The sequence below is a fragment of the Fistularia commersonii genome, chromosome 8, assembly GCF_037954325.1.
Source record: "Fistularia commersonii isolate RoL2024-O1a breed Wild chromosome 8, RoL_Fcom_v1.0, whole genome shotgun sequence".
NCBI classification, from domain to species: Eukaryota; Metazoa; Chordata; class Actinopteri; order Syngnathiformes; family Fistulariidae; genus Fistularia; species Fistularia commersonii.
In genome coordinates, this window is record NC_141291.1 from 9,007,501 (window position 1) to 9,022,139 (window position 14,639).

Consider the following 14,639-nt stretch of genomic DNA (forward strand, 5'->3'; position numbering starts at 1 on the left):
ATTGCAAAAAAAAAGTTCACATTTCCACAAAATCTTTCACTTACTGCACTTTATCGTGCCGTTTTTATTTCTTTACATTATGTTCACATTATGTCCTCACTAAGGCGCCGACGTCTCGTCACACTATGTGGCTTCAATGCAAGCTAAGAATGCCGTTGCGCAGGAAAAGGCTTTCCGTCCTGTGCAGATGACAATTAACACTTCGAGTCCGCCGTTTTAATGGGTCTTAAAACTCCTTAGATGGGCGGGCGACTTCAGGGCCGTGTTATTTTTTTAATTAAAAACGTGTTGCGTGCGATCGGTGTTGCGAGACGGACGTGGGTTTGAGAGGCTTCGAGATAGCGCATGTTTGGATCGGTATTGTTTCAACACCTGCTCTCAGGCACGGGAGGTGTTTGAGGAAAGGGGGGCGGCGGCGGCGGCGGCACATAACAGGTGTGCACGAGAGAGAGAGGCTGGATGGAAACGTCTCCGCAAAGAGGATTCATCTGAGGACTGAACCCTTCCAGGTTTTGCCGCAAATGACAAAACACCCGGCGGATTTAGCTTGTTAGCTTCTGTTTCACCAGTTGTCAGTCAGACACCCGAGAAGCCGTCTGAGGAAGTTTAACAGAGATATTTCTCTTTTTTTTATAACTCGTGAAAAACTATGAGGGGGGTGGGGGGGTGGAATGAAGGTAAACATCTGGCACACCGAAACTAACGTGGTATTTCACGCCGCAGCATCGCCACCCCGTCGGTGCATTTCTGGGAAAATGTCCTCGTCCAGATGCACACGCCCCGGCAGAGAGACTCGCGCTGGGATGTTGTCCGTCTCGGACGAGCTGGGTGGGGGCGGGTGTGTGTGTGTGTGTGTGTGTGGGGGGGGGGGGACACCCTGTCTTCTCATTGTTCTGGAGGCGTTAATCTGTCAGGCCGCTGTTAAGAATCAGGTGGGAATCCACCGGCCCCCGTCGTGTTTATTGGTCGCTGCGCTCCGTGCGGAGCTGTTTCGACATTCTTGACCCGGGCCCGTCTCGCCCCTCCTCGCCGAAGATGCTCGGAAAATAATATCGCTTCTTGTTTGTCCCGACGAGGACGAGCACATCCACCTTATCTCCTCGTGTCATTCCCCGTCTGTTATACTGAAGCTCCGAGACAAATCTTAAATATGACTTAACCCGCACTAACACGAGGATGTTTGGAAAGCTTCTTGCCACAAGTTGTCTTGACCCTGAGGTTTGCACGCTGCCAAGGGTCAGCCAACAATAAAACGGAAGCAACCAGTAAAATAATCAAAGTCTCTTTCCTGAGAACATCCATAGTTCTGTGGCTTCACCGAGGATGCAGCAAAGCAGCGTGATTATATCTGGAATTATCCTATTAGGCGTTGAATGGAGCAGCAATGGAGAGAGAAATGTCTGTAAACCTCCTCAGAAAGAGGAGTGTGTTTCTACGCAAAATACAAGAACATATTGTAATGTTGTTGTTTTAAAACTTTTTTATCTGCAAACAAATGCATCTCACCTGATTTCCTAATCATGACGTACACAGCTGAGCCCACCTACGCACTCAGACATTGCAACTTTGCAGGCGTTGGGAATAAACTTGATCAGCGTATCGTATGTAATCGTATATTATAAGCGAAAACACACAAGAGAAAAAAATCTCTAGATATGAACATATTTACGCCTCCACCAAGCAAAAAAAGTTAATCTTCTTGCACTAGAAGTAGTTGTGACCGTCCTGACATCTATCAGTCTTTATCGAACCCGCAGCAGGAGGCTATTAATAGACTCTCCTGACGGGCTGATGAACGGCCGTCAGCAGATGGGGAAAGGGAAAACCCGGGTTTCCTCTGTGAAATGAGCGCCGACTCTTTCATCTCCTCACTTTTACTGGCCCGACCCTCGCGCCCCCCAGCAGTCGACCGCACATTGTCCTGGCTCGGGCTAATTGAGACCCGTGTTTATCATTTTTATGACTTTATCCATGAAGACAGAGGTACCGCCGGTTTCCTGTTCTCCAGGTTCCTTGACAGACCAATTGCATTATTAGGGTCAAACTCAACTCCCATCTTGCCACCGCATTGTTTTCAGCGGCGCAATGACCATTCCCAAACTGATAAGGGTTGTCTATTTTGGGCCGCTTTTTTGAGGAGGGTTGTCCTTGACTCATGACTTTGAGCCTGAAATAACTGCCTTTTTTGTTGGCGTGAATTGAAAATGGATAACATTTTACCGTTGGAGGGAAAAATCACTTTCCACTCGGAGCAGGTCTGGAGAGCAAATGATTTGCAGAAACCCGACATTATCATGTCGGGCGAGGGAAACACCGCTTTTTCGATGTGGGCGACCTTCTGCCTCGACCGGCGCGGCTAAAAGAACGAAACGAGACGGAAACTAGAGTGTGATAGAGACAAATCGGTAGCGCTAACAGTTACAAGCTAATAGCTGAAATGATAAAGTAACAGCTAATATCCCGAAAAGATCAGCGGTGGCTGCCTGGCTAGACAGCTGCGGCAGATCAAGCCCCACTCCCCGATAAAGGCTGCAAAACAATAACCACTCGACACTGGCGCCAACAATGCTTGGAGTATTTTTTTTCTGCAAGCCAACATTTGCGGAATAGGATTCCCCGCCGCTTCTCCCGTCACGCCATCCGTCCATCCAAAACCCGGGCATCGGCGGGGCGGGTCGCGCTCTAACTTCCCGCGATGGGCGTCGAGGGGAAAAATGAAAACTGCAGCCGGACTTTGAGATTCTCATCTGGTGCCCGGGAGAGGAGTTAATTTCTAATCAGACCGTTCAGACGGTGTTTTTGGAAATGAGCGGAGACAGTGAGGCCTTTGTTTATGACACTCGGGGTGTGAATTGATTATTCGGCCGCTCAAACACGCTCAGCCCCTTTCAAGTGTGGCCTTTGCCTTTCTGAGGCGCTAACGCGTCACCGAGGAGCGGCGCGCCGATACCCCTAATGGCGCTGACAAGACGCCGTGTCGGCTCAGGGTGACCCATCCCGATCAATAGCGTGTGCGATCGGAAGCATCGCGCCCGGCAAGAATCTGGATCAATAGAGGTGACCAAAAGGTGATAAGAGAAAAGCGCCGGCATCTGAATCTTGACTTTCAGCAATTTGGTTTCTTTCAGTGAAATTTCCAGGTGTTTTCCGGTAGAACGTGCGAAAACCAGGAACTTCAGCAACAACGCAGCAAGTTCTTCTTTAGCAGACCACAGCAACGTCCTCGCCGCGGCGCTTTTCTCTCCATCGGCCCAAACGTGCACGGATTCCAAACAGCTAAAGGTCATGTATGACCCTCTGAAACCTTAACTCTTGTCTCTTCCAGTTACACTTGAGTGCTTCAATACTCTCCAGAGCCCCTTGCGTTTATTGTGCAGAAGTAGAAGAACTGGCCCAGGAATGCACCTTGTGTTGTTTTCACACAGCTGTGGTTTTATGGAGGAAATGCACTGTGTGGGTGTGTGTGTGTGTGTGTGTGTGTGTGTACATGCGAGTGTGTGTGTGCGTGCACATTCGTGTGTGTGTGTGTGTGAGTGCTTCCTCCCTGCGTTGTTCCCGTTTCACCAACGCTGTGCTGAAAAAAAAGTCACTACTAGGAAGAAGCAGCACAACCATTATTGTATTCACACACACTCACACACACACACTCACACACACAATTTCTGTCAAATCGTTCCTTCGGGATGCCGTCGCGTATTTCCCCCTTTTCACATAACTCACAAACTCACGAAGCAGGTGAGCGTGTTAAGATGGTTTCAAACAAATCAGAGAAGGTTGTCCTATGTCTCACACAGCTGAGGTGATAGTCTCTTGATATTTCGATCTTCTCTCCTGCGGCGGTGAAACGTACACGGTGAGATTATCAATACTTTATCTGGCATCTCGGGCCTATCTTAAACTTCAAGGAGTCCCAGTGTTTGAGCAGCGCTCAGTGTCTGAGTTCACCGGTGGGAGATTATCTCCTCGGTTCATTTACACACAATGGCCCCGGATCGTCGATATCTACCTCGGCCCTGCGGCCTCATTTCGACGGAATATTTTCGACACGCGGTGGAATAAACTCCCGTGTATCTTGGAAGTACGAACGGCGTATTTCCACGAGATGCTAATTCAGCCGGTGAGGAGAAAATATTCAAACAAATTACAAAAACAAATTGTAACCAAGGGGGAAAGTCAGTAATAAGCTTAGAGAGCGACCAGAAAAACGTGCAAAAAATGTTTTGATTTGATTATTGTCGCCGACAGTTAAACGGTATTTCTAAAAAAAAAAATTGAGAGGTCACTCAAAAGTCAGTGAAAGAAGAAGGAAGCCGGTTTCATATGACCGTGGCGGCGGTCATTCGCACGATACACGCGGCGGCAAACCGACATCAGGATAAAAGTCTTCTGGGTGACAATTTGAACTTCCGATCTCATCCCGTTATTCGTAACACAACATGGAAAAGGCTCCCGGGGAAAGTCCCCCTCTGATATCACCGCAAACTGCAGCCGGACAAAAGCCCAGCACCCAGCTGACATGTTGACACGTCGCGGCCACCGCAGAAACAATGGAGTCCCCAAGAGGCCGCCGATCGCGGCTGAAGAACGGCATCCAGCTTTTCTGATCGATTCTCAAAGAGCCCGCTTTTAGTTTCGAAGCGGCTGGGCTGCAGCCGGCCCCTTTGGCCCGGCACCATCCAAAACACGCGTTATCGCCGCAGGTTGTCGAGCGCGGGGGCTTTATCAGATGGCCTTGCGCCCTTACAATAACACGGGCTCTATCGTGCCCTCGCAGGCCCGTATCTGGCGGCGATGCCACAGAACAGCGATGAATTTAGCGTGCACCTTCTGCAATTGAGGTTCCCGGAGATGCTCCCGCTTTCACACTTGATAGAATTAGGAGTAAAAGCGATCATTCGCCTTATTCCGCGCGGCGAGCCTTGACCTCATGCAGCCTCTGCATTACCGGGCACAGATTTGCAGAGTAAATCAAAGCAGTCGATTTCCTGCGCCCGGAGGAAAACCCCTCAGAGGAGAATGAGTTGATAATGTCCCAGTGTGCCCACGGCTTCCTCCCAGATAAATAAATACATAAATAAAAACACGCCTGGGCACTTCAGATTTATTGTTCGCCGCCAGGCTGTGAAGTAGCGGAGATATTGTTTATAATAAATACGTCTATTAACAGATTTGGCCCAGGTGGGCGACAGGGACTTTGTGATATCCCCCCGCCTCCGCCGCCGGTCTCCGAGACCCCAGCAGAGCCAGAGCATTTCCATTTAAGGCAGCGATGGTCAAGGGAAAAGGCAGAGGTTAGTCCTGGTTTGACTGGGTTGAGACCAAGTCACATTTTCTGGAGTGATAAGAACAGGAAGCAGAGCGAGGGCAGGAAGGAAGAGAGTTTAGGTCTGGAAGGAGAGAGGGTAGCTCTGCAGACGGAGAATGAGGGAATGGAGAGACATACGTGAGGGGGAGAAGACAAAAAAAAAACCTATTTAAAAGGGTAACGATCAAAGAGAAGTGAGAATTATATATCGCATGTTTATGTTTTGGCTCTCTTGTGTTTCATGTGCGCTGCTGGGAACCGCAGAAGGAACCTGGGCTCCGGGGGGGGGAAGTGAGTGTGTGACTTCATTTGGTTCGAAAGGCCACGGCAGCACAGCTGCCTGGAACAATCACGCGGGCCGCGACCGCCGCAGCGACAGCGAGCGCCAGACTTTGAGCCGACGGCGCCGAAGCACACCCGGGGGCAGGTTAGCGCCGCCTCTCTCTGTGAAGGTCATCAAAAGTTGGGGTGCGCTAAACGTAGCTCCTGTCAGGAGTCCGGATCACACGGAGCGTTGGACCAGGCGCTAGGAGCCAACGCTCTGTCAGATATCCGGGATGTCATCAAACTCACCCGCTGAAGTCACGGCTGACTGCAGCATCATTGCTACCTATGTGCTCACTTCTCTATTTGACACGGGAATGAGAGGGTGAATGGTCACATCTATGAAAGAGAGAATAAATAGTGGTAGGTCTGAATGACGCGTGAATGAGAGTATAAATGGATGTATGTCTATATTTGATGTGTGAATGACCGAGTGAGGGATTGCATGTGTCTATATGACAATGAATGGTTGTATGTCTGAATGATACGTGAATGAGAGGGTTAATGTTGGATGTTTCAACATGACGTGAATTGTTGTTTGTCTCTATATGACGTCCTAATGAGTGAGTGAACGGTTGTGTGTGTCTATGAATGCCGTGTGACGAGAGGATGAATATTGGATGTCTTTATGAACGAGGAAATGAATAGCTGTACGTCTCTAAATGACATGTGAATGAGCGAGTGAATGGTTGTTTGTCTATATGATGTGAATGATAGAATGAACGGTTATATGTCTCTCTATAACAAGTAAATGAGAGGTTTCTCCTGAATGAGAGAATGTATGGTTGTGTGTCTAAATGACATATGAATGAGAGGGTGAATGAATGTGTTTCCATGAATGAGAGAATGAATGGTTGTTTATCTATATGATGTGCCAATGAGAGGGTGAATGGTTGTATGTCTCTAATTTACATGTGGATGAAAGGATGCATGGTTGTATGTCTATAATTTAAATCTGAATAAGAGGGTGAATGGTTGTATGTTTATAATTTACATGTGAATGAGAGGGTGAATGGTTATATGTCTGTAATTTAAATGTGAATGAGAGGGTGAATGGTTGCATGTTTGTAATTTACATGTGAATGAGAGGGTGAATGGTTGTATGTTTGTTATTCAAATGTGAATGAAAGGGTGAATGGTTGTATTTCTGTAATTTACATGTGAATAAAGGGTGAATGTTGTATGTCTATAATTAACATGTGAATGAAAGGGTGAATGGTTGTATGTTTATAATTTAAATGTGAATGAGAGGGTGAATGGTTGTATGTCTCCACGTGTGGCCGTTTGATGCACTTTTCCTCTCACCCAATGACAGCTGGGATAGGCTCCAGCGACCCCGACGGCTGTATACGTGGCGAATGAACGAATGAACAAATGAATGAATGAAAGTTTGCTTGGCCGAGTCTCTCTAGAAAACTTTGGTGACTAAAGTTGTGTTCAGTCTAAAGTTGATTTTAGTCAGTCAAGGAGCCCCAGGTGGGAAAATCAGGACCTCCATTCTACCGCTCGCTCATCTTCCTCCCTTTTTAATCAATCTGTTCATCTAAAAAGGATTTCTCTATTTTGAGATTTTAATCCAGAGTCTGAGTTAATCTCTGAAACCCAGGGATTGGAGGAAGGGACAGACGGGCATGAAAGCCACTCAACTTCAGCCCTGCTTTTACAATTACACCCATGGGGCATCAGGGCGACCAATAAATCACGCTCTCATAATGCCTCTAGGAAAATTAATTTTTGAGGCTCATTCATGTAGGTCAGATATTCCGCGCCGGTTCGGTTATTTTCCAGGCATTTTCCAGTCAGATTAGGTGAGAAGGAATATCGGGGGCGACGGTCAAGTTACGATTAAATGGAGCTGGAAGCGTCGTGCGCCGACTGAAAGGGAGAAAACACATACGCCGAATTACTCGGCGTGTGTTTTGAGGGAATTACGAGACAATGCATGACACTGGTCCACACCTGCCGGCGTAGCGATGTGTGTGTGTGTGTCAGTGTCACAGCAGCAGCTGTGTTTGACCGCTTCCCAGTCATGGGAGGATACAGCACCCAACAGAGGGGGCCCTCCGCTGGAGCCGCAAGGTGTTACAGCTCATCACACCGTGGCTGCTCTCAGAGATGCTCCGCGACCGGTGGCAGTCGACCGACGGAAGGACGCCGAGCCGTTGAGGAAAGCAGTGATAGATATCATCCTTCACGAGATCCATCCCGGTTATCTCTTATCCTTGATGGATCCAGTCCTTCACTGGTCTCGGATTTGGAAATAAGAGGCGGCACAGTCAAAGCGTCTGGCCTCCGGTTGCCCTCAGTAGTCTTTATTAGAGGTCTATTACTGTAAAGCTGCTATCAGCTATTAAGGGGGGTGTTGAGGGGCGGGGGGATCTCCCTAAGCAGTAAATAAATATGAGCCCATTGTATTCCTGTAGCCTCACTGTCCTTGCTCTTCCATGCTGAGTAAACGCAGACATACAATGGGAGGCTGGACTGCCTTGTCATTCTTGATCCCCCCAGATTGCTCTTTTTCAGGGACTCTGCCCGGGAAAGCAGCCGTTCACCCGAGGAATGTAAAGGAGGTGGGTTTTTACAAGTTGCAAACGGCGTCTGGTCAGAAACACACTTCGCCCCGCATCAAGTTTTCACCGACACGTGCGACGCTCCGCCTTCCCCCGCAAGTCGGCCGGCGTCTTCGCGAGAGGTGATTTTACTGCATCATTTAGCGAAAATACTCACTTCCGTGAAATCTTCCCGGTCTGTGGTGATGTTTTTTTTCACAAATTTTCACCCGGGCAACTGGTTTCTGCAGTTTCTTGCCAGAAACAACGCTGACTTGGAGGCACGATGCTGGTCACGTGGATGAAAAAGAAAGCCCCGGAGCATGGAGGGGTGTTCTACGCCGTCCCCGGGGGACAGAGGTACCCGGGCGTGCCCTGCCCATCGGGTCCGGGCTTGAGGCTGCCAACAGCAGCCACCGGCGGGTCCTGTAATCACAGATGACATACACGAAGTAGTTTTCCAGATAGGTTTTCCTGTCCCTCCAGCTGCGAGTGGGGCAAACAGCACAGGAAGAATAACACAAGTAGCAGCCAGGCTCAGGGAATGTGGCCTTTACAAACACAGTACAAATAAAAAAAAAAAAAAGTTAAAAGGCCCCCCCCTGCTCTCCTCCTGAGAGCCTCTGAGTGAGGGAAGTGAGGCTACGTCCTGAGAGAAGGTCCAACCTTCCTCAACACCCCCACAGACTCAACAATAACCTGCCAGTCAAATTAAATATTGTTTACTTTGAGTAACCTGCCAGTGTGCTGGCCAAAATCAAGACCGGTTTTCTGATATTTCGCAACACGAGCTTATTTATACCCTAGATTTGTCGTTTCTCAAGGGATTCTCGGACCGAGAAGGCTTTTACCTGAACCCCTGCGATCGGCGAGGCACCGAGCAACGACACCACCGAACCCGCGGTACGCCGGCCGCGCCAGGTCGGTCGAACGTTTGCAAACTCATACATCGACTGTTTCGGTCACCGTGCAGTGTTATGTTTTGATTTTGACAGCAAACCTGATGTCTTTTTCCTGTAGCTACTATGCATTGTACACCTTCAAACTCACTTAACTCTTCGGTGGATTTTTATAAAAATAAATTTATCCGGCAGGGCCTCATCTGCAGCACAGGAACCCATGGATCCACACCTTGTTGGAACTCGTGTTTTCAAAGGATCCATCTTCCCACCTCATCTAATAACCAACCACCCTGTAGCTTAGCACACAATGTGCTGTCAAGCGGTGCACGCACACAGTCCTCTCACCTGCTGGGGGTCTCGGGGAGCTTTTGGCCTTCTTATCCTTCAGCAGCCGCCGCATAAACACAAACTAACAGGTGCTCTGACAAGGCTGCGGTAGAGGAGGGGGCCACTGGAGGCCACGGACCAGGTGAGATGTTGATACAGCTCAGTTGGTTGTTGCATTCAATGTAAATCTTATTTAAATTAAGGAAGGGGTTTTTATCCCCATAAAGGTTAATTCAAAAGAAAAAAAAGATAGAGAAAAAACAAAATAAATTAATATACCAGAGAATAAATTAAAATAAATAAATTAGTAAATGAATAAATGCTATATAAAATCATACAAAGGATAAATTAGTAAATGTATGATTGATAAATAATAAAAATAATAATAATCAAGATGCAGCAAATGAATTAAAAAACATTATTCAATATCCTGATATGAACATTACCAGACATTTCATAGCTGGCGGGTTCTGATACAAAACCAGCTGAAAAGACTGCTAAAATATAGAAAATTGAATTGTCATTTTTTTTTTTTGGACAAATCCAATTCATGTTTTTAAACATCTGTGCTTGCAGTCAGCTCAAAAAAAAATGAAATTCCCAGATAGAACGGGCAAAAGAAGTGACCAAGAAGAAAGGAAGAGTGATTTTCTCTAAAATGGGATAAAAATCCCCAAAAATGCATGTCAGAATGCACCTCTCATTCATACAATGACAGATTGAATGTTTGGATGAGACAGAAGACAGAACTCACACTCCAATGTGTGTCGTTAACCAGGCTGTTTGTTTACAGGCATTAGTCTCTTTGCTAAGAGACCCTGCATTGTATCTTCCCAGCAGGTTACGGCGGCCACACCCGACCAGACTATTCCGTCCGCAGACTTTTACAGTAATCGTTGGTCCGGGGGGTCACGGGTGAGGTCGGATTTTTAATTTTATAGATTCCTGGATACCGAAGAAAGACCTCCGCCCTCGCCCTCTCTGCTCCATGTGACTGACTCCAAAACAAAAAGATCCAAAGCAGAGATTTTACCAACTAGTTACAGGCAACTTTATATTTCTATCGCTGCATTTTGGGCGGCTCTCCCTGTAAAGCGGGGATCCCTCCGATCAAAAGGTCTGGGTTTAATTCTCAGTTCCTCTTCTCTGCATACTAAAGTGTAGTATGGGCACCACACCAACCCCCCACCCCCATCGTATGTGTGTGTGTGTATGTGTGTGTGTGTGAATGGGTGAATGCAACGCTGCAAGGTGTGAAAGCAATCTATCAGTGGAGGTTGTTTATAATTTCTAAATGTTTAGTTTAATGTGTCTTTGTTTTAATGTGTGTAATATCTTCCTGTTTCTTTATGTAGAAGTTAAAGTATTTAACATATGTGATAAATATTAAATCGGGTCTTGTTATTGTTATAAACAAATATACATTTATTTGTAAATGTGATGGATAAATCCACTCACGAGGAAAAAGGCAAACCTGTGAGACGCCGTGAAGTGGCATGATGAGGTTATCTGTCAGACCCGACAGGCGTTTTGATTAGTCTTTTAACCGATGCCTAGAATAAGTGATCAGGTCAAAGATCCCGAATCCACCGGTCGTTCCCCGGATGAGAACGGGTTCGGGGAAAAAGGCCCCAAAACACCTGCATCCCCGGGATCCGGCTTTCAAGCCGCACCAGCTCTTCTGGGATTTTCTCTCAAGCACCTTGTTTCAGACTTCTTCCTGTTTGAGTTTCCTCCTCGGTCCCGAGAGGACCAGGCGTCCCCGCAGGATAAAACTCGGATGAGCATTATCTGCAGGCCGCAGCCCCGAAAGCTACCCAGAATGCGGCCAGGACAGGAAGCTATCATTGACCTTCGTGTGGGAGGTAAGACGAGAGAAGCCTAAAAATGGCTCACGTAAAACCTCAAGAATGTTCCAAACAAATCAAATCTATTTTTAGGGAGGGCAAAATTCCTTTATTTAATCTTTAACAAGGAAAATATGCATTTTTTGGGCCGGGATTACAGCATGTTTGACATCCTCAGATTCCTGACATTCTGTGTAGGTAATAAACTGAGTCATTGTCCGTGCCAGGGGTGCGTGTGTTTGTGTGTGTGTGTGTGTGTGTGTGTGTGTGTGTGTGTGTATGTGTGTGTGTCGGATCATCTCTGCAGGACGGTCACACATTAAAAAGAGGAGATAGCCTTCTCGCTCACTTTCACTGTCATCGTAAATCATTTTTTGAGAAGACCAGAAAAAAAAACTGATGTAAACAATATTATCTAAAAATTTAAAAAGACAAATCTCTCCCCGTCCAGCTGCCTATTTCTCATCTGTTTATTGTTGATCATATTGTCACCTGAAGCTCTGATATCATCCCGTTGTTTTTCCTTCAGGAAGTTCCTGAAAACTGGCTGTTAACTGTTGCCCAGGGGCTCGAAGGGCCGGACGAAAACAACTTGAACTGACAGCTTCGGGTTGGAGTCAGTTAAAAAAGTGACGGGCCGAGGAGCGAGGAAGAGGTCAGCCCCGTCGTCTTCGCTGCCATTCATCGCTGCGTTTCACAATGCCGTTTTGGGAATTCGCACTGACGTCAGGTTTCTTCCGCTCATTCAGGCGGCGTTGGACGGCAGCGTATCGAGCCGTTTTCCTAATCAGCTCCCGCGCGCTCTCGTCCAGGCGAGGTCATCCTTCCTCATCCACTTCCAAGCTACACTCGGATCTGATTTTCCGCGGACACGCACGGAGCTCTCTGGGTTTAAAGGATAAAATCGGGGTTTGTTAAGTTGCTGGACAAGTTTGCCGACGGTTTCGTAATTTCATAGCAGAAATTTAACCATCTGGCTTCTTCCCTCACAGCACCTGACAGGCTGTCTTTAGCCTCCGGGCTCCGACACAGAAACTAGGGGGCAGGGACATAAACACTCCCCCTAAATGGGTAAACATTTGACAGCCAAAGTCCAATGAGTTTGGAGATATGTTGATTTTGGGACATATTTTTAGAGCCTTTGTGAAAACGTTTTAAAATGAAACAGGAAGTTGGGAAGTTTATGCCCCTGGCGCCCGCGCCGTTTCCCTCCCTCGGCCAAGAAGGACATGAGGATGGAGATAAAACGGCATGTCAACAGTTTGGCTTCTGCCAAAGGGTGGGCAGTGAAAGCCGGGGCATATTTTCCGACCAGATATTTGAAATTGTTTCACGGTTACCCGTTAAGTGGGTATTCATTGTACGTGTGTCAATAAGGACCCGAGCCGTATGCACTGGAAATGTTATTTATTGATACTTAATAATAGCAGTGAAAGACAGGCATTAATAAAAAAGAAAAAAAAAAAAGAAAATCATCGCACGGCGGGACCCTTTGTGAGCGGGACGCCGAGAATAATTTAAATAAATACAGGTTTTATTTTGGTTTCACGACAGCGAGCGTCCGTCTCTGTGGCCGCTCTGCTGGTGGTAGCTGCCGGGATCCACCGCCGCCGGCCTCGGCGCCGTCGGACACAGGTATTGTTCGAACTCGCTGCGGTCCAGGTCGTACAGCATGTCCAGCTGAACCTGCTCCAGGTAAAACTCCAGGGAGGGCCCGGCGGGCCCCAGCAGGCCCCCGCACAGTCGCGCCTCCCCCAGCTCCGCCTGGGGATCCTTCGAACCGGAGAAACCGTACGGCGCGTGTCCGTGCTGGGGGGCGAAGTAGCGCTGGGGCTCTGGCGGGTATGGGGGCGGGCTGCAGTAGCCCGCGGTCTTGCCGGAGAAGGCGTCCCCTCCCGGGGCGTCGGGGCCCAGCGGGGCCCGGTAGCTGCTCTGCGGAGGGCTGAAGTTGGAGTTGGGGAGCGGCGGCGGGTGCGGGAAGCCTTGATGCTGGTGCTGGTTCTGGAGCAGGTAGGTGAGGTTGTAGGGGATGGTGTAGCCCGAGTTGCAGAGCGAGGGCAGGGGCGGCGCCGCCTCCGAACTCTGGAGCCTGGTGTTTTTCTTGAGCTGCTTCCTACGCCGAGGCCTGTATTTGTAATTGGGGTAGTCGATGGTGTGCTGGACCCTCAGGCGCTCGGCCTCCTGCATGTAGGGACGCTTCTCGGCGAGAGACATGGCTTTCCAGGTCTTCCCTGCGGCGGAAAAAAAATGTGACGTGATTCCAAATGTAGTTTTTTTTCTAGTTTTTTTCTCCTCCTGAACTTCCCTGCAGAGATCTTACCCAGTATTTTGCTGAGGTCGGTGTTCTCCAGGTCTGGGTTGAGCTGCGCCAGGCGCCTCCGCTCCTCCTTGGTCCAGATGATGAAGGCGTTCAGGGGCCTGCGGACCCGCGGCTGCGTGGACGCGCTCTTGGCCTCCGGGCTGTTGCAGCTGGAGTCGGAGTTAACGGACAGCGGGCTGGAAGGCCCGGGGCTCGGCGGGAGCACCGCGGTCGGCCGCTCCGCGTCTGCGCCGGTGTTGCGGGCCTGCAGAGCGGCGGCGGGGTCGTGGCTGTAGTGCATGCCGGGACCGGTGCGCCTCTCCTGGGGAGGGGGGCGTTCGCTGTCAACCCCCCACCCGTCCGATGTGACGGATATATGCGTGGGCTCCACCAATGGGAGGCCAGGAGGAGTGGATTTAAGGTGTGAATTCCAGGTGTTTTCTCGGGTCGGTGACAGGCCCCGCTGACGCCCCCCCCCCCCCCCTCCTCCCCACGACCCCACGAAACTCCAGAAACGTCCAGAGACGCAAACTCATAAAATAATTTTTAAGACTTTATAATGACAAGCGAGACGATCGGATCGGGACTGAATTCACATTTCGCACTTCTATTATAATTCCTGCGCCAAATCCATCCGTGCATCCATCCATCCGTTCATCCATCCATCTGGGGTTCATATACGGAGCATCCCGATGCGTTCCTCTTATTCAGCCCTGATGTAATCCGATTACAATCGGGGAATCCAATCAATAGGTCGCTTGAAGCCGGGTATCGACGGGCTCGGCGCTGGTTACTGATTTACCCCCGGGACACCGGCCCTTATCTGCGGGCCACTGTCTCCGTCCACGGGGGCTCCGCGGGTCCCGGACAGACGTGATCAAGGCGTGTTTATTGCACGGTTACCGCGCACAAATATTTGCCCCTGAGAAGGGGCTGATAGGTCCTTGCAAAGGGGTATATGGGGGGGGGGGGTGATGAACCTATTATATGGACTCCACGGATCTGGAGAAGATGGAGAGATTCACAGGAAAGAGTGCACGGGAGTCATTTACCCTCTTTATTTTTGCAAATACCCCCTCAATGCGC

At 48.9% G+C, this 14,639-nt stretch overlaps 1 protein-coding gene and 2 long non-coding RNA genes across 3 annotated transcripts; 2 read left to right on the top strand and 1 right to left on the bottom strand.

The window, feature by feature from the left end:
* Nucleotides 1-8,442: 8,442 nt before the first annotated feature.
* Nucleotides 8,443-9,472, top strand: LOC147231833 (uncharacterized). Its single transcript, XR_015106457.1, has 3 exons — nt 8,443-8,538; nt 9,003-9,099; nt 9,273-9,472. It is a non-coding gene; the product is annotated as an uncharacterized LOC147231833 (long non-coding RNA).
* Nucleotides 9,473-10,792: 1,320 nt separating this feature from the next.
* On the top strand, nt 10,793-12,647 carry LOC147231834 (uncharacterized). The gene is made up of 3 exons (XR_015106456.1): nt 10,793-11,272; nt 11,784-11,909; nt 12,004-12,647. It is a non-coding gene; the product is annotated as an uncharacterized LOC147231834 (long non-coding RNA).
* A 152-nt stretch (nt 12,648-12,799) lies between these two features.
* On the bottom strand, nt 12,800-13,854 carry sox32 (SRY-box transcription factor 32). The gene is made up of 2 exons (XM_086150323.1): nt 13,575-13,854; nt 12,800-13,485 (listed from the first exon to the last, which is right to left on the bottom strand). The coding sequence occupies exons 1-2, from the start codon at nt 13,852-13,854 to the stop codon at nt 12,800-12,802; spliced, it is 966 nt and encodes a 321-aa protein (XP_086006449.1).
* Between the last annotated feature and the right edge of the window lie 785 nt (nt 13,855-14,639).